The following is a 26832-nucleotide window of genomic DNA, read 5'->3' as shown; positions in this document are numbered from 1 at the left end:
GGGAAATGGTAAACCTTTATTTGGAAAAGAGCTTAAATGACCACTTAAAACCCCCATTTCATTTCCAAAACAGAAACAAATAAGAAAACAAGGAAAAGGTCATCTATAAAACTCCTGCCCTCTGTCATCTTGAGCCGTTTTAAACTGCATTTCCTGGCAGAAGAGAACAGTGATGGGCCATAGTCCTGAAAACCAATAGGGCACTGACTTGAGACCATCTCAGGAGGTGCCCGGGGAGAGACAAACACAATGAACGATGGGTGGGGTGTGGACAGGTGGGCCTGGGGCTCAGACAGGCACGTGCCCAATACCCAGGATACAGTGTTCAAAAATATACACACACAGATAAATCCCCAGTACCTGGGCATGGAAAGCTTATAACCATGAACACAGCAGCAAAATTCAGGCTGGGTCTTTGGCTTTCAAAAAAAGGAGGGAGAGAAGCTCTGGTTACTGTCCTTAATTCCAGCCTCTCCGCCATTGCCTTCAGACCCATTCTGGAGGCCGAGCAGGGCAGCAGCAATGCTAATTTGTAAGGACCAGCAGCAACTCTGAGTTAAGGGAGGTGTGAGGAGCTGCTGGCCCAGGAACACCCAGGCTGCACCCCAGCTATGAAAGATTAAGGCATGCAGGTGATACATGGGGCGAGGGGCCTCCCGAATGGGCCAGGGTAGCCCAGTGCTAGGAGGAGACGCACTGGCAATGAGCAGCTGAGGCCCTGCCAGGCAGAACAGACCCTACAGCACCACCACCTCGAGTTCTTGCGCAGGTTTTGCCCAAGGCCACCTTCTGCAGAGAGGGTTTGGCCTGAGCTGAGTACCAGGCTTTTTTAGGAGAAAATGGACAGGAATGGGGGAGGCAGCGAGGTAAAAAGTAGTGGGAGGAAAGGAACAGAAAACAGCTTCTGAGGTGTGCAGAGAAAAGAGAACAAGTCCCTGAGGTCTTGGGTCCCAGCTGAAGTGGCTGCACAGCCTGCCTGCTCTTCCCCCTATCAGGACTCCCATGCTTGCCCCGGTTCTGCAGGGGGCAGAGTCCAGGAAGACAAGAGTTTCCTGAAGGTTCTTTCTTGTCCTTTTAAACCTCAAATTCTTATTCCAGTCCACTGACCCCACACAGGGACGAGCCCTAGAGGAAGCGTGCCAGGGCTGTGGAAGCTCTGGGTCGGAGGCTCAGAGGCTGCTGGGGCAGGTAGTGCCTCCCTGAATCTTCTGTTCCAGGCTATGAGACCCATTCATTCCCAGAGGCCAGATGAGGGGTATGCCCTGGGTGGCATGAGGAACGCCTCATGAGACACAGAGGATAAAAAGGGAGAAGGGCCCATGGCCCTGCTGCTGCCTGGCAACACACAGCCACCAGGTCATGCTCTCGACCTGTCATGAGGCCGACAGCCCCAGTGTGGAAAGTGGGCTGGTCAGAGGCAGGCATGGCCGTACAGAGCAGTCCCACCCTGAGAGGACACATGCATGCTACACACCTCACATGTGTGTGCCTGGCAAGAGGGCTGGGCCCAGAGGTCATGAAAGCAGAAAGAAGACTGCGTTAGAAGATACCATCAAGAAACGGCCTGCAAGCAAATAACCAATGAGATCAATAGCTCCCACAACCCTGGTAATTAAAAATTAAGGGGGAACGCTGGATACATGGAAGGAAAGGGGAACCCCCCCTTCTGCCTCTCCCAGGGCCACTGAGTATGTGGCACAGGATTAGGAAGAGGTTGGGGCGGGGCAGGGACCACAGGCAGAGAACGTGGACAGGCCTGGAGAAAATCTAACCATGGGAAAAGGGAAATGGGGGAGGGGAGGAGAGGGGACTTAAGTTTCTTGGATCTAAGTTTCCAGAAGCATGGGGTATTTCCACAGTCTCTGATCCAGTGAGCTCTTCTGGAAGAGAAGCTCTCTTCCCCTGGGAGCCCCATCATGGGGCGGTGACTTCCATCCCAAAGCTGGCCAGCAGGCAGAGGTGGTCTGAAGAGCAGAAGGGGTTGGGTAAGCCGTTGGCAGCCCAGAGAATCTCTTCAGAGAGGAGGGAGAGACGGCCCAGAAGCTTGAGAGTCCCGTCTTGATACAGCCTGCGATCTGGGGCACAAAACAGAAGCCAGTGAGGAAAGTAGCCACAGCAACTGCATGGGGTGGCTGGGGCCTGTGGGAGCTATAGTTTATGTAGGCTGCATCCCCTTGGCTATCCTGCCCTCCCTCACTTTCCCCTGCTGCCTCTGGCAGAGGCCTCACTTTCTGTGATATATCAATGAATGAAGCAGCTGGATTCGGGGAGACTGTGGCAACCGGAGAATGCGTACCCAGGCCCAGCATCTACAAAAACTTCGGATTTTCCAAGAAAAGCTGGAAATCCAGATTTTCTACATAAAATCTGATTTTTAAACATAGGAAATCAATTCAAACATTTTAAAAGACATGCTTTGAATACAAAAGGCACACAGCTGGTAGGCTACCACACTGTGACTGTCTGCAGAGGGTGAAGAAACAAGAAATAGGGTCTCTAACCTAACCAAATCCATCACTAAATGGCTGCCATGTTCAAAATGCACTTACCTCCTGGTGCTCTATTTTTACCTCTTAAATAGAGGTAGGGCTGGTTCTGCCCACCTCTCTCTAATGCTGCAAAGATAAAAAGAGAAGGCAGGCAAGTGGACTAAGGGAATTATGATGAGGATGACCAGTACCAGGTAGGTATGAAATCTGCTCTTTTGCGAGTCTGGTCACAGCAGCCCAAGCCATATGACCAAATGCCTGACCTACCATCAGCTGTTCCCAGGACTTCTGAGTGCCTTCTATGAACCCAGGATCCACCAGGCTTACCAGTTCTGTTCCCATTCTCGCAGGACTCAGCTGAAAAGAAGATGTAATCCACTGTCGTTCCAAGACCCAAGGGCATTGTGGTGACCTCCGGGCGGCCATGCTGGGGCAGGAAATGAGTATATACTGAAGTCAGGTGAAGGCAGTGCTGGATGGTGCCTACAGTCCTGTAGGGATGAAGGGGAAGAGGTCAGTCAACAAGCATTATTGAACTTTTCTCAAAGTCACTTCCTCTATGGGTTTTTTTTTTAAGGGACTATCCCAGATAACTCCATCTCATCAAATTCCTTCCCATTGTATTAAGAGGTGGATGGTCTTAGCTAAAATTAGCCTAGAAACAGACACATTTATATGCAGTCCCCCTGTCCTTCCTCACCCCACCCCCACTCTCCTTTTATTACCTGGTGAAGTGTACCTAATAACCTGTCCAGGGGTCAGCAAGTTCTTCTGTGAAGCCTTACTCCCTGAGGACAAGTGCATGGGCTCTTCATCTGCAAGAACCTAGGTGGGTCACCTCTGGCCTCTGCACACCAGCCCTTCCAAAAGCTTAGCATGTATTGGGAGAAGAGAGACCTCAGCAAAAGGCGCCCCCCAAATCAGCCTCAGGAAAGCCAATGAGAATCTCTCTCATTCACCCAGATGGGGGCTGGAAAGCAAGCCGCAGAGAACCGGAAGGAAGATCACCTGGGGAAGACAGGCTCAGGCTCCAAAGTGTCTTCCTCAAGGACAGACTGGGGCCAGCCAGCAGGTCGCTCTGTAGAAGACCAGAGAGAAAAGGTTTTATTATTCCCAGATAGTGAAGCAGGGCCAGAACTTTGTACCCTGGAATCCCTCTCAGATCCTTGACCAGATTGCTCCAAAAGAGGAAAGGAAAAGAGAAGAGGTGATGGGACAAAGAAAACAATGGAAGAGTTGTAGGAAGGCAGTTAGAGACCTTGAACACAGACATTTCTTCCTTGACTCAGCACCTTTTCAAATAATTTATTTAAATGTATTCTTCAGAAATAAATTTATTTAAATGTATTCTTTAGGTAATAGAATTACATGGTACAAAAATCAAAATGTAGAGAAAAATATCAGTGAAATGATCCCTCACACTCTGGGGCTCCTGCCACTCAGTTTCCCTCTCCAGAGGCAACCAATGTTACCAAATCCCTGGTATATTCCTTCGAAGATTTTCTATCACATACCATCTGCTGTGTGTGTACATAGTGTGCACATACATATGTATGCACACTATGTATACATTCTTAAATACACATAAATAAGTACACGCACATACATGAAGAAAAAAGATATACATTTCTGGTATCAGGAAAGAAAGGGGATATTATTACAGATCCTACTAACATTAATAAGTGTTATGGACTGAATGTTTGTGTCTCCCCAAAGTATGTCGAAATCCCACCCCCCAGTGAAATGGTATTTGGAGGTGGGCCTTTGGGAGGTAATTAGGTCATGTGGGTGGAGCCCTTGCACATTCGATTAACACCCTTATAAAAGGTTTGGATCCCATAGAACTCCCTCACCCTCTTTCCACCACATGAGGACACAAGAAGTTAGCACTCAGCAACCCAGAAGAGGGCCCTCACCAGAACCGGACCATTCTGGCACCCTGATCTTAGACTTCCAGCTCCGGGACTGTGAGAAATAAATTTCTGTTGTTGATAAACCATCTAGGCTGTGGTATTTTGTTATAATAGCCCAAACTGACTAAGACAACAGGGTAACAAGGATCAACAAAATTGACAAACCCTTAGCTATACTGAACAAGAAAAAAAACCACTCCAGTTACTAAAACCAAGAATGAAAGAAGGGCCACCACTACCAACCCTACAGAAATTTTTGAATTATGAGAATAATATAAACAACTGTATACCAACAAATTTGATAACTTAGATGAAGTGGACACATTTCTAAAAAGACACAAACTATGTAAACTGATTCAAGAAAAAATAAACAAACTGAATAGCCTATAAGCAAGTAAAGAAATTGAATTAGTAATTTAAAAATTTCCCACAAAGAAAAGCCCAGGACTAGAGGGCTTCACTGGTGAATTCTGCCAAACATTTAAAGAAGAAGTAATACAAATATTTCATATACACTTCCAAAAATTAAGATGGGACACTTCCCAATTCATGCTGCAAGGTGTTAGTCAAAATTAGATAAAAACATCATGAAGAAAACTACAGAACAATATCCTCTGTGCTTGTACATGCAAAATTCTTCAATGACTATGATATCATAATTTATAAGAAATATATATTTGGTCTTGTCCACAGTTCCTGACTCATAGTTCCCCAAACCCTTAGAATTTCCTAAGAGATGAGAGTGATAAAGGTGTCTTTTGTTATATTATGAGGTGACTTTTGGAAAGCACCTAAAGATGGGGGCAGAAGAACCAACCTGTTACTACAGGATTTGAACTTTCTGTCCCAACTCCCTAAACCTCCTGGGAGGGGAGTGGGGCTGGAGCTTGAATCACCAATGGCCAATGATTAAATCAATCCCGCCTGCGTAATAAAGCCTTCAGAGAGCTTCTGGGCTGGTGAATACGTGGAGATCTGGGGAGAATGGCATGCCTAGAGAGGGCAAGGAAGATTCCCAAATACCTTGCCCTATGAGTCTCTTTCATCTGGCTTGTTCCTGAGTTTTATCCTTTTATAATAAACGGGTAATCTAGTGAGAAAAATGTTTCTCTGAGTTTTGTGAACCATTATAGCAAATTAATTAAACCCAAGGAAGGAGAGGGGTCTTGGGAACCTCTGATTTATAAAAGCCAGTTGGTCAGAAAGTAGTTAACAACCTGGACTTATGACTGCTATCTAAAGTGCAAGGAGGGGGTTGTTAGAAGCACAGGCTGGGCTTATGACTGATGTCTGAAGTTGGGGAGTAGGGGCAGTCTTACAGGACTGAGTCTTTATTTCACCTGTGGAATCTGGTGCTATCTCTGGATAGATGGTGTCAAAATTGAGTTGAGTGTAACCCCCTCCCACTTCCCCATGTTGAAAATTAAGTCTCAGAACACCAAAAGAACAATGTATTAGCAAACCAAATCTAGCAAAATATAAAAATGATTCTATACTATGACCAAGTATAATTTATCCTAGGAATGTAAGGTTGGTTTAACATCTGAAAATCAATTAACGTAATACATTATATTAACAGAACACTGAAGGATAAAACCCACATGATCATCTGAACACACAGAGAAAAACCATTTGACAAAATTCAACACTGCTTTACGGGGGCAGAAAAAGCAACATAAAAAACTAAACACAGAAGAGAACTTCCCCAACCAGATAGAGGGAATCCACAAAAACCCCAGGGCTCACATCACACTTAACTCACAACACACTTAAAAGCTCTAACCCTAAGATCAGGAACAAAACAAGGATGTCCACTCTCACCACTCAACTTTAGAGAGGCCTAGCCAGGACAATCATGGAAGAAGAAGAAATAAAAGGCATCCGGATTAGAATGGAAGAAGTAATCCTGTTTCTGTTTGCAAGATGTCATGATCTTTTATACAGAAATCCTAAGAAAACTACTAAAAAACTATTAGAATAAATGAGTTCTCAGGGCTGCAATATACAAAAGGTCAATTTACAAAAATTGCATTTCTATACGCTAGCAGTAAAAAATCCAAAAATGAAATTAAGAAAACATTTCCATTTACAGTATCATCAAAATGAATAAAATGGTAATAAATTTCACAAAAGTGTAAGACTTACACACTGGAAACTACAAAATATGGAAAGAAATTAAAAATCTAAATGGAAAAACATTCATGTTCATTGACCATAATAGTATTAAGATGGCAGTACCTCCCAAACTGATCTACAGCTTTCTAGATCCCTATCAAAATCCCAACTAGCTTCTTTGCAGAAATTGACATGCTGATCCTAAAATTCATATAGAAATGAAAGGGACTCAGAATAAACAAAATAATCTTGAAACCCCACAAAGTTATAGGATGTAACTTCTCTATTTCAAACTTATACAAAGCTAAAATAATCAAGACACTGTGGTACTGGCATAAGGATAGACATATAGTGAATGGAATAGAACTGAGTGTCCAGAAACCTGTATTGTCATGTTCAATTAATGTTTCACAAGGGAGGGATGAATGGACAATGACTGCTAATAGATACAGGGTTCCTTTCCGGGGGGATGAAAACGCTCTACAATTAGATTGTGGTGATGTATACACAATTCTGAATAGAATAAAAGCCACTGGTTTATGCACTTTAAATGGGTAGATTTTATGGTATATGAATTTCATCACAATAAAGCTGTTTCTTTAAAAAAGGGTAAGTACATGTTATAGAGAACTTCATGCCAATGAATTTAATAATTCAGATTAAATGGAATATTCCTTTATATACTTTACATTTTCCCTGTTGATTTTTTTCTTTTTGTTGGTATTATAAATAGGGTCTTTTTTTTTTCATTATTATCTTTTAACAAATATGTCCTTATTTTTATATATGAATACTATTGTATTTCTGTATATTCATATTGTACCTGCTATTTCCAGAATTATCTTAATGCTTGCAATAGTTGTTAGTTGATTCTCTTGGATCACCAGTTAGCTAACAATATGAGCAGCAAGTAATTAACCCCTCCTCTCCATTTTGTTACTTCTGTTTTCTTACCTGCATTTCTGTTTCTAAATCTGTTGGCTGGCATCTTTGAATATGGCTGAATAATGAGAGTGGTCCTCCTTGTCTTATTCCTGACTTTGACAGGAATGCTACTACAGTGTCTTTGTTAAGCCAGATGCTGATTTGTGGAGCTGAGATAAATGTGGTTTGGTTTTGGTTTCTAATCTGCAGGCTTGCAGTGGCTCCACTCCCTCCTCCTACTCCTCACCTCTATGGTACACTGTTGCCACGATGCACTCCCACTGACCAAGATCATTTTAATGGTGTAAGGGATTACCGGCAAAACTCAAAGATATGGTGGCTTCAGTTCCAGACCACGGCAGTAAAGTAAATACCCCAATAAAGCTGGTCAACTTAATTTTTTTGATTTCCCAGTGCATATAAAAGTTATGTTTATACCATACTGTAGTCTTTCAAGTGTGTAATAGCATTGCATCTAAAAAAACAATGTACATACCTTAATTTAAAAATACTCTATTGCTTTTAAAAAATGCTAACCATCACCTGAACTTTCAGCAAGTCATAATCTTTTTGCTGGTGGAGGCTCTTGCCTCAATGTGGGTGGCTGCCGACTAATGAGGGTGGTGGTTATAAACGATTTCTCTGTACCATGTGACACTGTTTGAGATTTTGCCTCGAGAACTTCTTTCTGCATTGGCACCAATCCTCTCACACCCTGCCACTGCCTTATCAACTAAGTTTTTATCATATTCTAAATATTTTGGGGGCACCTGGGTGGCTCAGTTAAGCATCCAACTCTTGGTTTTGGCTCAGGTCATGATCTCAGGGTCCTGGGATCCCCACAGGAGTCGGCTTGTCCCTCTCCCTCTCTGCGTGCTCGCTCTCTCAAATAAATAAATAAAATCTTAAAAAAAAAAAAGTAGCAATTCCTCATACATTAAAGTTTTATCCTGAGATTGCAGCAATTAGTCCTATCTCCAGGCTCCACTTCTCATTCTAGTTCTCCTCCTGTTTCCACCACATCTGCAGTTACGTCCTCCACTGAAGTCTTGAAGCCCTCACAGTCATCCCTGAGGGCTGGAATCAAACTTCTTCCAAACTCTTGTTAATTAATGTTGGTATTTTGACCTCTTCTCAGGAGTCACAAATGTTCTTAGCGGCATCCGGAACAAGGAATCCTTTCCGGAAGGTTTCAATTTACTCTTCCTAGATCCATCAGAGAAATCACTATCTGCAGGAGCTATAGCCTTACAGACTGTATTTCTTCAATAATAAAACTTGAAAGTCAAAATCATTCCTTGATCCATGGGCTTCACAATGAATACTACGTTAATAGGCATGAAAACAACGTTAATCTTGTTGTACATGTCCCTCAGAGTCTTGCGTGACCAGATGCATTCTCAATGAACAATAATATTTCGAAAGAAATCTTTTTTTCTGGGCAGTAGGTTTCAACAGTGGGCTTAAAATATTTAGTACATCATGCTGTAAACAGATGTGCTCTCATCCAGGCTTTGCTGTTCCATTTAGACAGCACAGGCAGCATAGATTTAGCATAATTCTTAAGGGCCCTAGGATTTTTGGAACGGTAAACGAGCACTGGCTTCAACTTAAAGTTGTGAAAGCCCCTAACAAGAGAGTCAGCCTATCCTTTGAAGCTTTGAAGCCAGGCACTGACTTCTCTCTAGCTATGAAAGTCCCAGATGGCATCTTCTTCCAATAGACAACTGTTCATCTACATTGAAAATCCATTAAGTGTAGCCATCTTCATCAACTATTTTAGCTGGATCTTCTGGATAACTTGCTACTTCATCTTGTACTTTGATGCTACGGAGATGGCGTCTTTCCTTAAACATTACGAACCAACCCCTGCTAGCTTCAGACTTTTCTTCTGCACTTCCCTCACCTCTCAGCCTTCACAGGATTGAGGAGAATTAGGGCCTTGCTCTGAACTAGGCTTTGGCTTAAGGAAATGTTATGGCTAGGCTGATCTTCCATCCAGGCCACTAGAAGTTTCTCCATATCATCAGTAAAGCTGTTTTGCTTTCTTACCACTCATGTGATCACTGGAGTAGCACTTTTCCTATCTTTCAAGAACTTTTCCTTTGCGTTCACAGCTTGGCTGTTTGGGGCAAGAAGCCTAGCTGTTGCCTGTCTCAGCTTTTGCCATGCCTTGCTCACTAAGCTTAATCATTTCTAGCTTTTGATTTAGTGGGAGACATGCGACTCTTCCTTTCATTTGAACACTTAGAGGCCATTGTAGGGTTACTACTTGGCCTAACTTCAATATTGTTTTGTCTCAGGGAACAGGGACGCCTAAGGAGAGGGAGAGAGAAAGACAGGGGAATGGCTGGTTGGTAGAGCAGTCAGAACACAGAAAATATTTACCGATTAAGTTTGCCATCTTATATGGGTGTGGTTCATGACCCTCCAAAACAATTCCAATAGTAATATCAAAGACCACTGATCACCATAACAAATATAATGAAAAAGTTTGAAATATTGTGAGAATAATCAAAATGTGACAGATACAAAGTGAACAAATGGTGTTTGAAAAATTGCACTAATAGACTGGCTCAACGCAAGGATGCCACAAATCTTCAATTTGTAAAAAACACAACGTCTGCAAAGCACAATAAAGGGAAGCATAGTAAAACAAGGTACGCCTGTATCTAGTTTTTCCTCGATTTAAGTGGGGTCTTTTAAAAAGAATCTAGAATAGAGGTTGAATTTTAACAGTCTCTTGGACATCTGTAGGATGCACTTCATATATTTTAATAGATTTCATATATATTAGTATGTTAAGTTATAATTTCCCAATATCAAACAATCTTTGTATTTCTGATATACTCCATTTGGTCATGGTATACTGCTCTTTCAGTGTGCTGCTAGACTGTTTCCTGATCTTCTATTTAAACTTTTTTTGCATCAGTATTCCTAAGTGGAGAATTTTAGCATCGATAGTTTTTTCTGTATAATTGTTGTCAGATATCGGTGTCAAAATACTTGTTGCATAAAAATAACCAGCTCCTTTCTTCCTCTGTGCACTGTAATAATTTAAATAGTAATGAAATTACAAGTTCTTTAAAGGTTTGATAACATTCTCCAATCAATCTGAGCCTGGTGTTTTTGTGGGACATCTCTGAGAACTTTATGTATTTCTTCCCTACTTAGATTCTCTCTCTCCTCTGTAACCAACTTTACTAAAATACATTTTCTATAATTAATATATGCCATCTAAGTTTTTAATTTCTTTTGCACTTCGCTGGGCCAAGAACCCCCTTATAATCCTACTAATTATTCTGCATCTGGATACTTTTGCTTGTTCCTTCCCTGACCTTTGCAATAGGTTAGTTAATGGGCCTACCTAACTGACAGCTGCTTTTTTGCCCAAACAACAAACTCCTAAAATTTATTAGTTTCACTGTTTTTCTGTTTTCTACATTATTCCCATTTGTATCTTCTGTTTTCTTCCAGCTTACTTGTTCTTTTTTTCTAACTTCCTAAGCTGAACATGTGATTTACTTACTTTTATCTCTTCTTATCTACTAATGTAATTCTGTGATTCTAAATACTCTATACAATTCTGTGAACTTTTCACTGAATACTGTTTTTTTGTTGGTTTTTTTTTTTTTTTAGATTTTATTTATTTATTTTGACAGAGAGACGGCCAGTGAGAGAGGGAACACAGCAGGGGAGTGGGAGAGGAAGAAGCGGGCTCCCAGTGAAGGAGCCCGATGTGGGACTCGATCCCAGAACGCTGGGATCACGCCCTGAGCCGAAGGCAGACGCCTAACGACTGCGCCCCCCAGGCGCCCCTCACTGAACACTGTTTTAGCTATATCCCACAAATATATGGTACTTTCGTTATTATTATTTTCTAGATATTCTGCAATTTTAGCTTAAATTTCACCTTTGACTCAAAAGTTGTTTGAAATGTTCTAAATATCCAGGTGATAATGTTTTCTTTTTTGTTTCTAATTTCTATTTGTACTGCATGTGTGATCAGAGAAAGACTGTATGACTTCGACTATTTGAGATTTATTGAGGTTTTTTTGGTGGTCTAATTCTTAAGAATTTCCTATGAATATTTAAAAAGATGTCTTTGCTCAAGATTCAGAGTTTGATATGCATCAATCAGATTTGCCATATTCAACATGTTACTGAAGTCTTCCATATTCTTAGTTATCTTTTTTCTACTTGATCTGTTGTGGGCTAAGACAGGTATGAATTAAAACCCTTTACCATTAGTTATTTTCTGACTACTGTTCCTGTTAAGCCTGCACTTTCACTTCATGATTGTTGATGTAATGTTATTTGGAGCTTAAATATTTATAATGCTAATATCTTCATTTTGAGTTGTATCTTCTACCATTACAATACACCAGAAAAATCTCAGTGAGCAGCAGGATACTAAAAATGGTTTCCCTCAACGCCAGGTTCTGTCCACGCAGCACTGTGTACAAACAGCGCTGTTCCGGCAGTCACAGAGGACTAGAGGTCTCTGCGTGCCCCACCTGGCCAGATGAGCACATGGGCCACAGCTGCCTCTACAGAAGCTGCAGTGTCTTCCTGACCCAGTCAGCACTGGGAGCAGTCAAACTAGTAAGTTCTTCTGCAAGTACTTGGGAAGAGGATAAATTGTGTCCAGGCATGGGCCAGTGGAGAAGTTGGATTCAGAACTTTCCCGGTTAGAAAACTGATCAGACAGCTTTTGGTCTGTGACCATCTGGTCAGTCTGTAAATAGTGGTTACAAAAATCATCTATTAGCAATTGCTTTTTCTATAATGTACTGTATTGGGCACATGGTTTGTTGTTATTTGTTAAAAGACCTGAAGGTCCAGAGTTCAATGGAAACGGGCAAGTGGTCATGAGAAAGAAAATCAGTAACCCCCTTCCAGTGTCTTTAAGATCATACTGGAAAGAAGAAATCATTAGTAATGGACAATGTTTACAAGAAGGGGACTTAAAATTTAGATTCCCTTCTCATGAATTATTTCCCCACAAAGGGAGTTGGGGAGAGTGAGAATTACAATGTTTTTATTACACAATTGGACAATGCAGAATTCTCCGGCGTCATGCAATGTCAGCCTGTGGCAAGGTTAGACCATCACCACCTAGCACTGCAGCTCCTTTTGCAACTCACATGCTGCCTAGTAAAATCAGGGCCACAGTCAAGTCAGCAAGTTCTGATGTGTATCAGTGGGTTGCATGACTCTAGTATTAGACTGGAAATATTATTTGTTAGCACATCTAAACACATCCTCTAGAAAAAAGATCACATATTATCGATCTCCTTGTTGCACTTAAGCCTTTCAACTTGGTATAAAAATGGTGGTAGATTTTTAGATTTGGAGTCTTTAAAAGATATTCATGAGATAAACATTTTTCCAAGAAGACATACAGATAGTCAACAAAAACATGAAAAGATGCTCAACATCACTCATAATCAGGGAAACGCAAATCAAAGCCACAATGAGATATCACTTCATACCAGTAAGAATGACTAGTATCAAAAAGACAAGAAGAACAGGTGTTGGTAAGAATGTGGAGCAAAGGGAACCCTTGTGCACTGTGGGTGGGAATATAAACTGGTCACTACAGAAAACAGTATGGAAGGTCCTCAAAAAAATAGAAATACCACATGACCTAATAACTCCACTTCTGGGTGTTTATCCACAGAAAACAAAAATACTAATTCAAGGGGCGCCTGGGTGGCTCAGTCGTTAAGCATCTGCCTTTGGCTCAGGGCGTGATCCTGGAGTCCTGGGATTGAGCCCCGCATTGGGCTCCCTGCTCCGCTGGGAGCCTGCTTCTTCCTCTCCCACTCCCCCTGCCTGTGTTCCCTCTCTCGCTGTCTGTCTCTCTCTGTCAAATAAATAAATAAAATCTTAAAAAAAAAAAAAACTAATTCAAAAAGATACATGCACCCATGTTTACTGCAGCCTCATTTACAATAGCCAAGATATAGAAGCAACCCAGGTGTTCATCAACAGATAAATGGATAAAGAACATACAGTGTACTCACACATACACAAATACGGAATATTATTCAGCCATAAAAAGAATGAAATCTTGCCATGTGTGACAACATGGGTGGACCTAGAGGGCATTCTGAGTGAAATAACTTAGAGAGAAAGAAATACTATATGATTTCGCTTGCATGTGGAATCTCAAAACCAAAACAAACAAGAACAAAATAGAAACAGACTCATAAATACAGAGAACAAACTAGTGGTTGACATAGGGGCGGGGGTGAGGGAGAGGCAAAGCAGGTACAAAATTCCAGTTATAAAGTAAGTAAATCATGGGGATGAAAAGTACAACGTAGGGAACAGTCAATATTGTAACAACTTTGTAGGGTGATAGAGGGTAACTACACTTATAGTGGATGGGTATGTTTACCCAAATTTAACCTCAATTTTGAAAATACTGCTATTATTTTGCACTGTTAGTGAAGTGGATATTTTCCCCATACATAATGATTCTACTTACAAAGTGACTGTCAGTATGTGTTTTAAAAAGTTTAATTTTGTTATTAAATTGAAATGCTTATTTTATGTTTCAAATACAATACTGTTTTGTTTTGGTTTTTAATAATGTATTCTTAACATGAAATGTGGGGTCCTACTACTGCTTTAACTTTAGGATTTCGTAATTATAAAATACTGAGCCACTGCTTCTCTGCCTGAGCCCACTTAACACCAGCAGTCCTCTCAGTTCCTGGAGCATGCTAGCTGCTTCATGCATGGGGGCCATCATTACCATTATTGCTATTGCTACAGCTATATAATAGATTTAGCTTTGCAATTAAATTTAAAAAAAAAACAGAGCCACTGAAATGTTCATTGCTTTGTGCAAAATGCCAATTCAAATCAAATTTGTACAAGAAAAAATAAATCCATTGCTTATCACCAGTCCTTCTAATATAGCTTTTCCAGTCACTTCTCGGTTGTTTTAGATTGTTCTAGCAGTTTGGTTAAGAAAAGCTTTTGGTTGAGTCTGAAATTCTTGAATCACACCTTGTTTCCTTGAAGCCTTGTTCTCCTGTCTTCTAGAGTTGAATGATAACTAAGAAGTCTGAAGCCAACCTGGTTATTTTTACCCTTCAGAGCAGCCCCATCTTTTTGGTTCAACTGCCCAAAGGATTCTTTTGTCTCTGGCTTCTAGTAACTTCAGTAAAATGTCTTACTGTTGATCTCCTATGTCATTTTTTACTGAAACATAGTACATTCTCTCAATTTGAAGACTCAAATCTTTTAATTTTGGGAAAATCTTCCTTGAATAATACCTTTACGTCTTTTGTGCCGTTATATTGGTTTACTCCAATTACATGTATGTTGAGTTTCCTTATCTTCCACTACTATCATTTCTCTCTAATCCCTTTTATCCTTTTACCTCCTTTTTATTTTGCTTTTTCTTTCATGGCTTCTGTCTCTTGGCCTGTTTTCAGCAGTATCTATTCCTATTCCTTCTTATGCTGAACCCAATTTTGTCTTCATTTCATGTGATTTTTAAATTTTTTATTCTTTCCCAGCTCTGCAGCTTCCATTTCATCTTCTGGTGTCCTGCAAAGTGCCTGAACTTATTTTATAAAGGCAATTGCTTCAGTTTTTTATTCATGGGAAAATAGTCACACTTTTTCATATGCTTCATGAAAACAATTTTATCTTTGAGGTAAGCATTCTTTATCTGCCATTGGTTTTTCCGTTCTTCCTGCTTTCTTTCTTCCAGTATTCTCGCACAGCTCACATGCCGGTTCCTTTTAAGCAGCCCGGCTTTGAATTAGTTGAGGTTTTTCTGTACAAGCTATCTTGTACAGCTTCTCTAAGGGAAGAACTGGGTATGCATTCCCAGTAACAGCAATATTCCTGATGACACAGGGTTATATATGAGTCCTTTGAATCTTTACTTCTCCCAAGGCAAAAGCAAAACGCAGCTCTGTAAGTGTCTCATCGCCCCTCCTGCCACTCATACAGACTGCTTAATGCAAATAGGGCTTGATTCCTTGATCAGGCTTTTCTCCAGTGCCTGTTAAGACCAAAACAGGTTCAGACAATCTCCTGTCACAACCTGTGCATCCTATTCTTGCTGACGAAACAAGGGATTTTAATTTTGTGCATTAAGGTACACTCCTCACCTTGGAGAAATGCACTGTGCTGGTTCTTTGTTGAGATCGATATAGTCCCCAGGTAAGTCCTTCCATACTTCTCCAGAGCTTCCTGCAGCCATCTACCTATGCTGTGATTCATGGTTTCAGACACATTCAGATCTCCTAGATTTCTCACAGATGGAGTTTGCATTGCTTTTTTCCATTCTACTTATTGCTTTGGAACGGTTTCAGAGACAAGAAGGGGAGAATGTCAAGTACACTCTGCCATGTTTGATCTAGGAGTTCTCAGTAGGAGTAACTTTTTATCACAAGCAGGACTCCTGTCACCTTATGATTTTCAAACCCTGTCATGTGTATCTTCCCTATATGCTGTACACACATTGGTTATTAGCAACTTAAGCCTAAAAAGGTTACATGCCTCATTCAAGGTCTCAGAGATGATTGGAACTCAAGTCTCTTGATTTCTGGTCCACGTTCTCACTGTGCTGCACATCTATGCGTGCATATGGCCGCAGAACTCCACTGACCTTCCTCCTAAGCATGCTCATTACCAGAAGCTGACCTTAAGAATTATACCTACAAAAAGACTAAAAAACCACGTAACTGACAAATATCAGGGGTGAAGAGGAAAGAAGACCAAGAAAACAAGCTCAGTTTCCATTACCTGGCTTCGTATCTGTCACTCCTTCCATAAGAACCAGTCCTACTGGTCGCTGACAGGCGATGTCACAGAAACGGAATCGCAGCAGGAAGTCTCGGCTATACTTTAGTCTCTCTGCAAACCAGGAAAAGCCATATAGTGAGCGAAAGGAAAAGAAGCCGCATGCTGAAACCGCCTTAATACTGAGAAGCTTCCGGTGTAGGGACACAGAGGAAGCCTGGCTCTGAAGACAAGCTGATTTTCCAACAGATAGGATCCAAAGTTGTCCATTTCACTGGGAGGTCACGAGGACAATGGGAAAAACAAAGGAACTTGCTAAGAGAATTGAGGAAATTACATTTTCTCTTGTCACTGAAATACCAGCTTTCTCCCAAAATGGGCACAGAGGCCAACCAAGAATGTGGCACAGGCTCACCTGCTCTCTTGGGGTGACAGGAGGTAAAATACTGACAGCAGTCAGTGATGCCCAGGGAGCTGGGCCAGAGTGGGGCCTGCAGCTTCCTCTGGTAAAGCTGATGGGAGAAGTCTTCCTGTCCAGACACCTAGAAGGAAAGAACAGGGGGAATGAAGATACCAAGACGGAAAAAGAAAACAGCCCATGATTTGGGACATACAGACACACACGCACACAATCACATACTGTATACATATTATAAGCAAAACACGTCAGTCTCAGGGAAAGGTTAAAAATAAGGAGCTAATTAAAACCTTTTTTTTTTAAACTAGAAGCACTGAAATGTCCTCGAAGCAGAAACAAAGGCTAAGAGAATGAGGTATGTGAGTCAAAGAGAATAGAACTGTATGAATATATAGTCCCCTAAATTTCACCTCAGAAAAGTCTACATGAGTCTCCAGAGGGAATAGCAACTTTCAGGGGCTTTAATCTGCAGTGGGAAGAGGTTTATCCTGATCTTTGGATCTTCTGGATCAAGGTCTAGCATCTTGAGTCCATCATGAGGAAACCACAGGGTCAAAGCAAATGGGAAATGCAACAAAGAACTTTACCGTATCTACATCACCATCCTTGGTCAAAGTCAATGAGCAGCCTAGGAATGGACAGAACGTCGTAGGGAAACATTGGGTACCGTCAGTCACCTGCATATCTCCACCGTGTGTAGCAAAATTCCCTTTATTTCATCTAACAACAACAAATATTTGAATGCCAGCTATGGGCAAGACACTAGCTAAGTGTTGGGGAGAGTGCAATGATAGATACAATCTCTCTGCCCTTGAATGACATAAATTTTCAACATGCCATCTCAAGTAAGACAGACCTAAAATTTAATGGCCACTTTCTAGCTGTGTAACTTTGGGCAAGTTAGTTAACTCTCTAGGGTTCAATATCCTCTACTATAAAATGGGATAATAATACCATATACAATTAAGAATCTTGATAATAACAACTAATGGTTGACTGCTTTCTTTGAAGCAGGAACTGAGAAAACAATTTACCATGCGTTCTTATATTTGATCTGCCAAACAACCACCAAAAAACCCCTCTGAAGTGGGTCCCCTTGTATCCCTAGTGTATAGATGAGGCGCATGGGGCTTAAGGAAGTTAAGTAACTTGCACAAGGTAGCAGAGCAGGGATTGGAACTCAGGACTATTTGGCTCTTAATCACCATGCCTAATGGCACTGGTCACATGGTAAGCACTTAGTAAATTCTTTTTCCCATTCTCTGAGCTCCTTGATTATAGCAGCTTTCCGGCAGGATAAGACCTTTCTCCGCACACATGGGAACCAGGATATTGCTGGCACTTGAGAAACCTCATTAAAATAAAAGCCCAAAGTGCTCAACGATAATTCAGCCATTTTGTGTCCTTTCTCCATTGTGCCTTGCCAAAAGCTAAAGCAGTAAGTTGGATAGTAGTGGCCAAACAGAGGAACAGGGAGATTAAGTGACATATAAAGAAATCAGCACAAGCTGAATGTCCATAGGCAGGGCTAAATGGGATAAAACTATGAGATATCTATGCTATCAACATTCAGTGGTTAAAAGGAATGAGATAGATCCATATATACACTGTTGAGTGAAAAAACCAAGCTACAGAATGAAACATACATTAATATGTTTATAAACACACACACAGTAGATCATATATCAGCCATCAGAAGCAATCACAGCACAGTACTGGAGGGCATGGGATCCTGGCTCCACCACTAGCTACCTGTATAGCCCAGAACCAGCAAACTGCCAAACTTCTGCACGCCTTAGTTTCCTCACTTAAAAAATGGAAGCAATGATAGAAACTATGGAAGTTGAGTGAGTTAATACATGTGAAGTGCTTAAAACAGCACCTGGAACCCAATAAGTGCCTAATAAATGTAAATGATAATTACAGTATCATAGGAACATAGATATCACTGTAAATGCATACAGAATATTCTGGAAGACCACCACCAAACTTCAAACAGTTACTACTTCACTTTAAAGGGAAAGGTAAGGAACGTAAGTAATAAAGGGGGGTTGGTCTTATTTTACAATGTTTGAATTCTTGCAAGAATGTACTTCTATATTATTTACAAACTAAAAATTAATGATAAAAACTGAAAGGATTCCAAGATGCCAAAGGCACCCAGGAATTTCTAACTTCCAGGCTTGAGTACAAACTATTCAACAGAACAAGAAAAAGCTGGAGGGAGCCAGAGAAGGTGTAACTGAGGTCCCTGCCACAGAAGCAGCCCTAGTTGCCAATACCTGAATCTCTTCCTTGGCCATATTCCCACCCCCGCACTGGCCTCTCCCATTTCACCTTCCAGGCTGGCATCCCATGGTACTGGAGCTCTCCGTCCCTGATGAAGTTGTAGAGAGGTGAATCAGGAACAGAATTCAGGTCCCCACACAAGATGATGGGGCAATGGCTGCCATCAGACAACCTGGCTACTTTGTCCACTTCGGCCAAGAGAATGGCCATCTGGGCCAGCTTGACATCACCCCGGCGTGGGTTGTATAGGACATGGGTATTTGCCACACAGAGGGGGGCCACCGAGACTTGCCCCAGGCCTTCTGGGACTAGTGGCTGCAGCAGCAACACTAAGCCCACATTGTCCCGATTGAGGAGCTCCAAGCCAGGCCGGAAGTACTCCACAGGGCTGGCACAGAGCAGACGGAATCTCGTGGGCTTGTAGCAGACAGCACAGCCATCTGTCTTACACCCGGTCCTCCTCTTGTAGAAACAGGTAAAACCTGCAAGGAACACCGGGCCAAGGAGATGGGTCAGAGTCCTCAAAGCCTGAATCCCTCCAACCAGTGACAGTAGCCGGGGCGTGTGCGCCTATGGCATTGCTCCTGCTGCTCAGTAAGGGGGTTCCTGCCTTGCCAACTCCTTGGTTCTGCAGAGGATCCCTTACAGTTATAACCAGATGACTGAGTGGCCAAAGCGGAAGTAGGACAGAAGGGTATGAAGCAATATAACCGGATAGGAAAAGCATGGATTCTAAAGTCAGACAAATTAGAGTCCCAGCTCCACAGCCTACTAGCTTTGTAGCCTGGGTGACCTTGAGCAAGTCACACATATTTTCAGAACCTCAGTCTCCTCATTGTAAAAATGGGGATAACAATAACTCAGCCTCACAGGTTACTTCAAGGCTAAATGGCAGTAAATGTCAGAACCGCTTTAAAATTGCAGAACTCTTTTTTTCTCATCCATACAGAGGAGGAGCTAGTGCACAGATGAGACTGAGGATTTACTGAAGCAAAAGAAAAAGATGGTGCCTTCAGGCAGACAGGGCTGGAGGAACCAATGAACAAGCCAGGGAGCTGCATTACCCATCATTTGCAGAGAAGGCTCCAGCTCTTCCCAGTAATGATCTTCCTGGACTTCCTGGAGACACAGGATCTGGGAAATTGACAAGGAAACGACTCACTCCAGAGTACCAAGAGTGCTGGAAAGTGACTCCCACCCTAGGAGCAGGCACTGAGGCCAGGTGGGAAGTTGCTGCTTGTCTCAGGCAGGGTCACACTGAAACTCCCCACAGGGCCAATCTTCCCAGACAACCACCAGCAAGGTCAGGCCTAGAGTTAAGCTGAGTAGACCAAATGCATGCACTGGATTTTCCCACTTCTTGAATCCCTCAAGTCTCCCTCCCTGCATAAAGGTGCTGGAAAGTGTGTACCCACAGAGTCTTCTCAGCACCTGCCAAAAACTCACTTACTTCAGGCAGGAAAGCTCCAGCCCTAGGTAGAACTCCAATCCTATAAACAACTACGGGGTTCAAAGCAAATACAACATGGCACTTCTTCCCCTCCTCACTCACATCGGGGTCCCAGTGCTGGAATTCCTGCATGAGATTCGCAAAGCGATAGTTCCAATTGAGGATGTCCGGGTGGCAATGCAGGTAGAGCTCTGAGCTCTGCTGCATCAGGTCCTGGGCCAGGATGTTATAGGACATCAGAGTGAACTGGAATTGAGGGCCATCCCCTGCCTCCAGGCCCTGAGCATCTGGCTGAGTAGAGAAATCCTCCCATTCTCGCCACAAGATTTCTGCAAGGGGTTGGGAAGAAGAGGTCCACAACGAGTACGTGTTATCCTCAGGCACTGCCATCTCCACCCCTGACTCAGAGAGACTGTACCCGAAGTTCCTTTTCTCATCTTCCCTACCACCCATCCCTCTCTATGGCTCTTTGAGCAGCACTCTTAGGACATTTTCAGACTAGATAATAAGCTCCATAATGCCAGAGACAATCTTAGCCTGTTCACCACTGTACCTAGCACAGTACCTGGAACCTAGTACCTGTTCAATAAATCTAAGCTGACAATTTCTCACTTTTGATAAATCTATGGGTCTCTGGAGAATCACAGATCAAGGTGCTTCATAGTCACCTGAGGTTAAAGACATTTCTAGAGTAATCTCAGTAATCCATCGTGTTTCCTAACCTTTAAGCTCAAAAAACCCTGTGGGGCTATAAACCACATGTCCCCATCTCCCCTAGAGCATGGAGCTGCAAAGTGAATTCCAAACCTATTTGAGCCACAGAATTCATTCTTCAAATTTTAATGGAAGCCAAATATATACCATAGATAAACCAGAAGATTAAATTCTGGTTGAGGCAGTGTGGAGGCCCTGAGACCTCTCCACCACTACTAGAAACGATATGGAGAATCAGAACAAGGATGTGCTTTCAGTTCTGACTCTACCTAGCTATATGACTTCAGGCATGTCCTACTACCTCTCTGCACCATGGCTATTTCATCTGAAAGACCACAGGGCTGGATGAGACAATCTCTAAGGCCCCTCTAGATCTGATACTATAAGATTCTCAGAAAAACAGAATACAGCAACAGAGCTCCCTGCCAGAGAATCTTCTCTTTAGCAATAGGCTCTGCTCACACTGGAGACAAGCTGCCACCGAGGCTCAGTCAGTCAGTTGTCAGACTCACCATGATATGGGATTTCCACTGGGGGAGGCTGCAACTGCCCCAGACCATCAAAAGGCCAGATGGGAGCCTCTTCCTGGGGCATAGGCTCAGGTGCTATGCTCCAGGCCACCACTGCGGGGTCCTCTTCCCACTGCTCTGCAGCCAGGGCACCCATTGGGAGGACAGCACAGTCTGCATACTGGGGGCCGGTCTGCATGGGGACAGCTGCCCACATTGGGCCCTCGACCTCTGGCAGTGGCTCCTCTCCTAGCATCTCGGGGAAAGGCTCCTCCAGGTTCTCTGCTGCCCGCAGGTCACTCAGCTGCCTGCTGGACCACTTGTCCTCTGAAGCAGCATCCTGTTCTCCGGGATTATCCATCAGAAGCGCCAGGCTGCTCTGGGCTAGTCCCTTATCTACAAGGGGACCCTCACTCGAAGTTGAGAGCACCTGGCTCGACCCTTCTTCTCGCCACTGCTGTAGCAGGCCCTCACACTCCTCCTGGTCGGGCCCCCGAGGGGCCATGGCAAAGTCGCCCTCTACCTGGGTGGACGAGCTCTTCGCCAGGAGGGCATTTTTTCGACATGTGAAGAAAGCATCTAAGAAGCAAGCCAAAATACCATGTTATAAGATGACAACATCCCCGAACCCATACTCTTCTCCCAACTAGAATGAAAGTCCCATATAAGCAAGAATCACATGCACCTTGCTCATCGTTGTGCCATCACTGAGCGTGCCCATTTTAGTGCCTGGAACACCATCGTCATTAGCATAAAGTGCTTACTATGTGCCAGGTGCTATTAACTAATTTGTATGGTAGGGATCTGATACGTATTCAGTGTGTGAATGAAAGAATGGTCGTCCCACGTAATCTAGGACAGACATGGTCACATATAACCACTGCCCCCTTTTGTCTACAGGTTGGGACTCCTATTAAGCATCAACTCTCTGTTGCTAAGGGCCATATTACATTTGAACCAGCACTTGACCATGAATCAGAACTGTGAGTTATGACCTAGCACTGAAATTAACAAACCATGTGACCTTGGACAATGCCCCTAGTGAGATGGACCCACTCTTGACTGTAAAGGGGGGACAGGGGAAGTTTGAACTACATAATCTCCAAGAGCCTTTCTAGTTCTATAAATCCCCTAATCTATAAATACATTCCAAAAGAAAAAGTCCTTAAGTAGACAAAAAGGGTGTCTCGAAATCTATACAATTTACTTCTTAGCAAAGGCCCTTGCTCATTTTCTCGAAGCTATATATCCTATTCATAAATCTTAACAAACTTCGTTATCAGTCTTCCCATTCCATAACACACCAGAGGCTGTAAATCGGAAGGTGCCAACAAGAGACAGCTGTCATCTCTCTGCTACAGCAGCCACAAATGACAGCCAACAGGCAAGAAAGCAAGTGGGAAAACTCTAAAATTAGAGCCCCCAAACTCCAAGCACAGTATTTTGGTGCAAGCAAACACCCACACTCACTAAATCACTCATTTACAGCACAGGACAAGTGACACGCTCACCCTCAATCACCAGAGATTCATTTTATCAGCTCAATTTTTTAAAAGGCAAGAAAAGCTTCAAAATGGTTCAAATGTTAAAAGACACTATCTTATTTATAGTCTATGTGGATTTACGTCACTCTAAACCAGTGGTTTTCAACCAGGGGTAATTTTGCCCTCAGGGGACATTTGGTATTATCTGGAAACACAGTGGTTGTCAAAACTGTGGGGATGCTACTGGCATCTAGAGGTTAGTGGAGTAGGATATTGCTGAACACCCTGCGGTGCAAAGGACGGCCCCACAACAAATTACCCAGGCCCAAATATCAATAGTGCTGAGATTGGGAAACGCTGCTTTAAACCCACGAACTACGTTGCGGGCTTTAATCTCAGGGATTTGCTAATTCCCTGTCCCTTGAAACATTCTCTGCATACCAGATGGCAGAGGTTCTCTGGTTTACGTGTGTGAGGCTACTTGTTTTCAAATTTAGCAGATTTTTGGTGGTGGTGGTGGTTGGTTCTTCAACAGAATTGTTTTATAGGAAGGAAGGAGGGAAGGCGGGAAGGCAGGAAGGCAGGAAGGAAGGGAGGGGAGGGAGGAAGAGAGGAAGGGAAAGAAAATCTTCTGTAAAAACCAAATACACAAAGTTTTTTAAAAAAGTGACACTACTTTAATAGGGGAGGGAGGGAGGTGGTCCCTCCTCTGAGACCTCTGAATTCTGACTACTGGCCTAGAAACCTGTCGACTGGTATATGTCACTAAGGCTACCATGGTGGACATCGGAAGCGCTCCAGAAATGACAGCAACATGGATAAAGGAATATGCTTTAATTCTCTGAAAACAATTACCTCCGGGCGTTTCTCATCCTGAATCGAGTGCCTACTATATTCTGGGCAGTGTGCTAACACTGGAGATACAGGGAGCAAAACAGACACGGTCCTGCCCTCCTGGAGCTTGCATTCCGGCGGCAGACACACAGAAATAAACAAATGAATTCACACACTCACACACATTGTGTAAAGTTCCAGAAAGGAAAAGCACAGAATGCAGTTGACCGCTTATTTCTAAGAAAGTAGCTCTTGGTCTGTCCCGCCCTCTAAATTGCCAGAGAACATTCTGGGAGTTCCGTGGGAAGGGATGGTCTCCTAAGATCCTCAGGAATTTCAAAGCCTCGGGAACGGCAGCGAAAGCAGAGCATGAAAAAGTGAAAGAATAACTCTCTTCTCTCTCTAAGGTACCAACTGGGCTTTGGCTCCACCCCGCCGCATCTCTAAACGCACGGGACACTGCTTCAAAGCAGGGGTTTAAATGGTTTCAGGGCTGTGAGCACCAGTTTTTCAACCTAAGACTCGGCAGGAGAGCGGAGAGGCGGCTGGGAAAGGTGAGTGTGGGGCAACCCGGGGGGAGGCAGGTAAGTGCAGGTACGTCTTCGGCCCACAAACCGCCCGCCCCCAACAATTCGGGCTTCGCTTCGACCCGAGTTGCCAAGCCTCCCCGACCCCCCAGGGCAGTGACTCCGCGGACCCCTGAAACCCGTGCACCCCCGGGGCCTGGGAAGGGCGGCTCCTGCCCCTTCGCCGGCCCCCTCCCACGTCAACTGTGGCCGAACGCCACCAGGCCACAGGCGCGGGGGGAAGAGGGGCCCCCGCGAGGGTCGTCGGCCAGGCCCGGGCCTCGTGGGGTCCGGGACGGGCACCGGAGGCCGCCTCCCCACACCTTGGCCGGGGAAAGGTGGTCGTGAGGCCCGACGCGCCACACGCCGCCCCAGACCCCGCGGGGCCCCGCCGACGTGGGCCCGGGCCTGGCACCCGCCTGTCAGGACGCGGGGCCGGTACCTGAGAGGGCGCGGAAGAGGCGCGCGGCCGGCAGCAGCAGGTAACACAGGCACGACGCGATCATGGCCAGCCGCCGCGCTCGCGCCCGCGCCCGCCTCCCCTTCTCACGGGCGCCAGCTGGGTCTCTCTCAGCTCGGCCCCGCCCCCGGCCCCGACCCCGCCCCTGGGCCGGCTCACGTGGTAGGGTTGCGCTTCAACAACAACTTTATTGGGAGCGCAGTGCCACGCCTGGGCCCGCAGGGGCGGGGAGCCCGTTTCTGTGGCAACAGCCTGGCCTAGCTCCCCGAAGCCATCCAGGCGCCCAGTTTGAAAATTAAGCGCCTCACTGGAGGCTGCGTAGTATCATTCCAGGGCCACAGTTTCATTCCCACTGTTGCCACCTAACCAGGGGTCCACCTGGGTGCACTATGACCTCCCTGCCCCTCAGTTTCCTCATCTGTAAAATGAGGGGCTGGACTTTGACTGCCCTGACATCTATAATCTCTCTCCTCATCCCAGAGAAGAGCGCGCGTTCTAACCCATTTGTTCCCTTTTCCTGATTCTGCTGTCTTCCCCAGCTCAGATTCTAGGTCACAAATTAAGTCCACACCTTTGTCTCCTTTCCCATCCTATTCTATATGGGCCCTCTTTTTACCTAACCTGGAAAAAAGGGGGTGTCCCATTGGTAAGGGAGTCAAGAAGGCAGGGGGGAAAGCTCCGCAAGGCAGGGACTGAGTCTGGTTGGTTGGTTGGTTTCCATCGAGGTGTCTCTCTAGTGCCTACAACGGTGCCAGGCACATAGTAGGGATCAGATCTTTGTTGACTGAACACAGCACATGTCACTAAATGAAGGCCAGGTCTTCTGTCGATTCTGTGCTACCCGAAAACCTCTGTGAGTCTCCCTTCCCCATCCCTCCCCCTCGGTCTACCCCAGCCACACTGGGAAGCAAGGAATGTGTAATACTCCCAAGTTCAGTACCTAGTGTCTGAGCCGTGTGATTTCCGATTTGTGGCTGGAGCCTCGGTTGCTCAGGGAAGCCCTCTGGGGAGTCACCAGATCCAGGACCAGCTGGGTACATCCTAACACTGAAAGGCTAAAAGGAAGAAGAAGGAGAGAGTCAGTCTGGCTTCGAGTAACAGCACTCACCCGTTGCCTGAGATGAGGCAGGGGTCCCAAGGGCAATCTGAAGGTTGGGAAGCCTCTTAGAAACTAGCTCACAAATGTTAGCTCTGCCTAAGGAGCCCCCAAGGCCAGGCCCACTCCTTTTAGGTGGCTGAAGTAAACCTTCCTTGTACCTTCCTTCCATTTTGTCCCAATGGTTACCCAGAAGTCCAAGTTCTAAATCAGATCCTAAATCAAGGTACTTACTTCGACACTGTGTTTATCATTTTGTGAAATGACGATTCCCTTATCCACTTGGAAATGTTTTAAAAATACAAATCCCTAGGCCCTACTCACAGGGTTCTGATTTAACAGATCTGGAATGGGGCCCTTAACACGGACCAAGTTATGCTGGTGTACAGTTTGGGAACCTCTGCTAAAAGACTGTGCCGTTCAATGCATGAGTGAGCAAAGTGTGTCCGGCCAACTGATGCCATACTCTTTCAGAGGCTTTTCCCCGAGGCCAGGTAAGCGAAACTGTCCTCTTTTTGTTTCCTAATCCATAATCAGCTATGTAGAAAAGTGTAGGGGGATGTGAGCATCACAAGGATAGAGTTAGACCACCTGAGTTCAGATCCTGGCTCTGCCAACTTTCCACCTGTGGAACCTCTCAGGTTACTGAACCTCTTAGAGCCTCAGTTTCCTCCAACCTAGGGTAAACTGCTAGTGTTTACTGTTTTGTTGTTGTTGTTGTTGTTTGTTTGTTTGTTTGAATTTAAACCCAAACCAGCTCTGGCTACTGGTAATGTAGGGTCATCTTTTACAGTCC

At 44.1% G+C, this 26832-nt stretch overlaps 1 protein-coding gene across 1 annotated transcript; it reads right to left on the bottom strand.

The window, feature by feature from the left end:
- Positions 1-25074, bottom strand: ANGEL1 (angel homolog 1). The gene is made up of 10 exons (XM_026519445.4): positions 24923-25074; positions 21600-22175; positions 20476-20702; positions 19988-20057; positions 18972-19405; positions 16632-16758; positions 16220-16330; positions 3498-3567; positions 2817-2980; positions 1-2075 (listed from the first exon to the last, which is right to left on the bottom strand). Exons 1-10 carry the CDS (start codon positions 24984-24986, stop codon positions 1915-1917), a joined length of 2004 nt encoding a protein of 667 aa, XP_026375230.3. The 5' UTR covers positions 24987-25074; the 3' UTR covers positions 1-1914.
- Between the last annotated feature and the right edge of the window lie 1758 nt (positions 25075-26832).

Source organism: Ursus arctos, unplaced genomic scaffold (assembly GCF_023065955.2).
Source record: "Ursus arctos isolate Adak ecotype North America unplaced genomic scaffold, UrsArc2.0 scaffold_25, whole genome shotgun sequence".
NCBI lineage: Eukaryota > Metazoa > Chordata > Mammalia > Carnivora > Ursidae > Ursus > Ursus arctos.
Note: the sequence above shows the minus strand (reverse complement) of the source record. Positions and strands in the feature narration are given on the sequence as shown.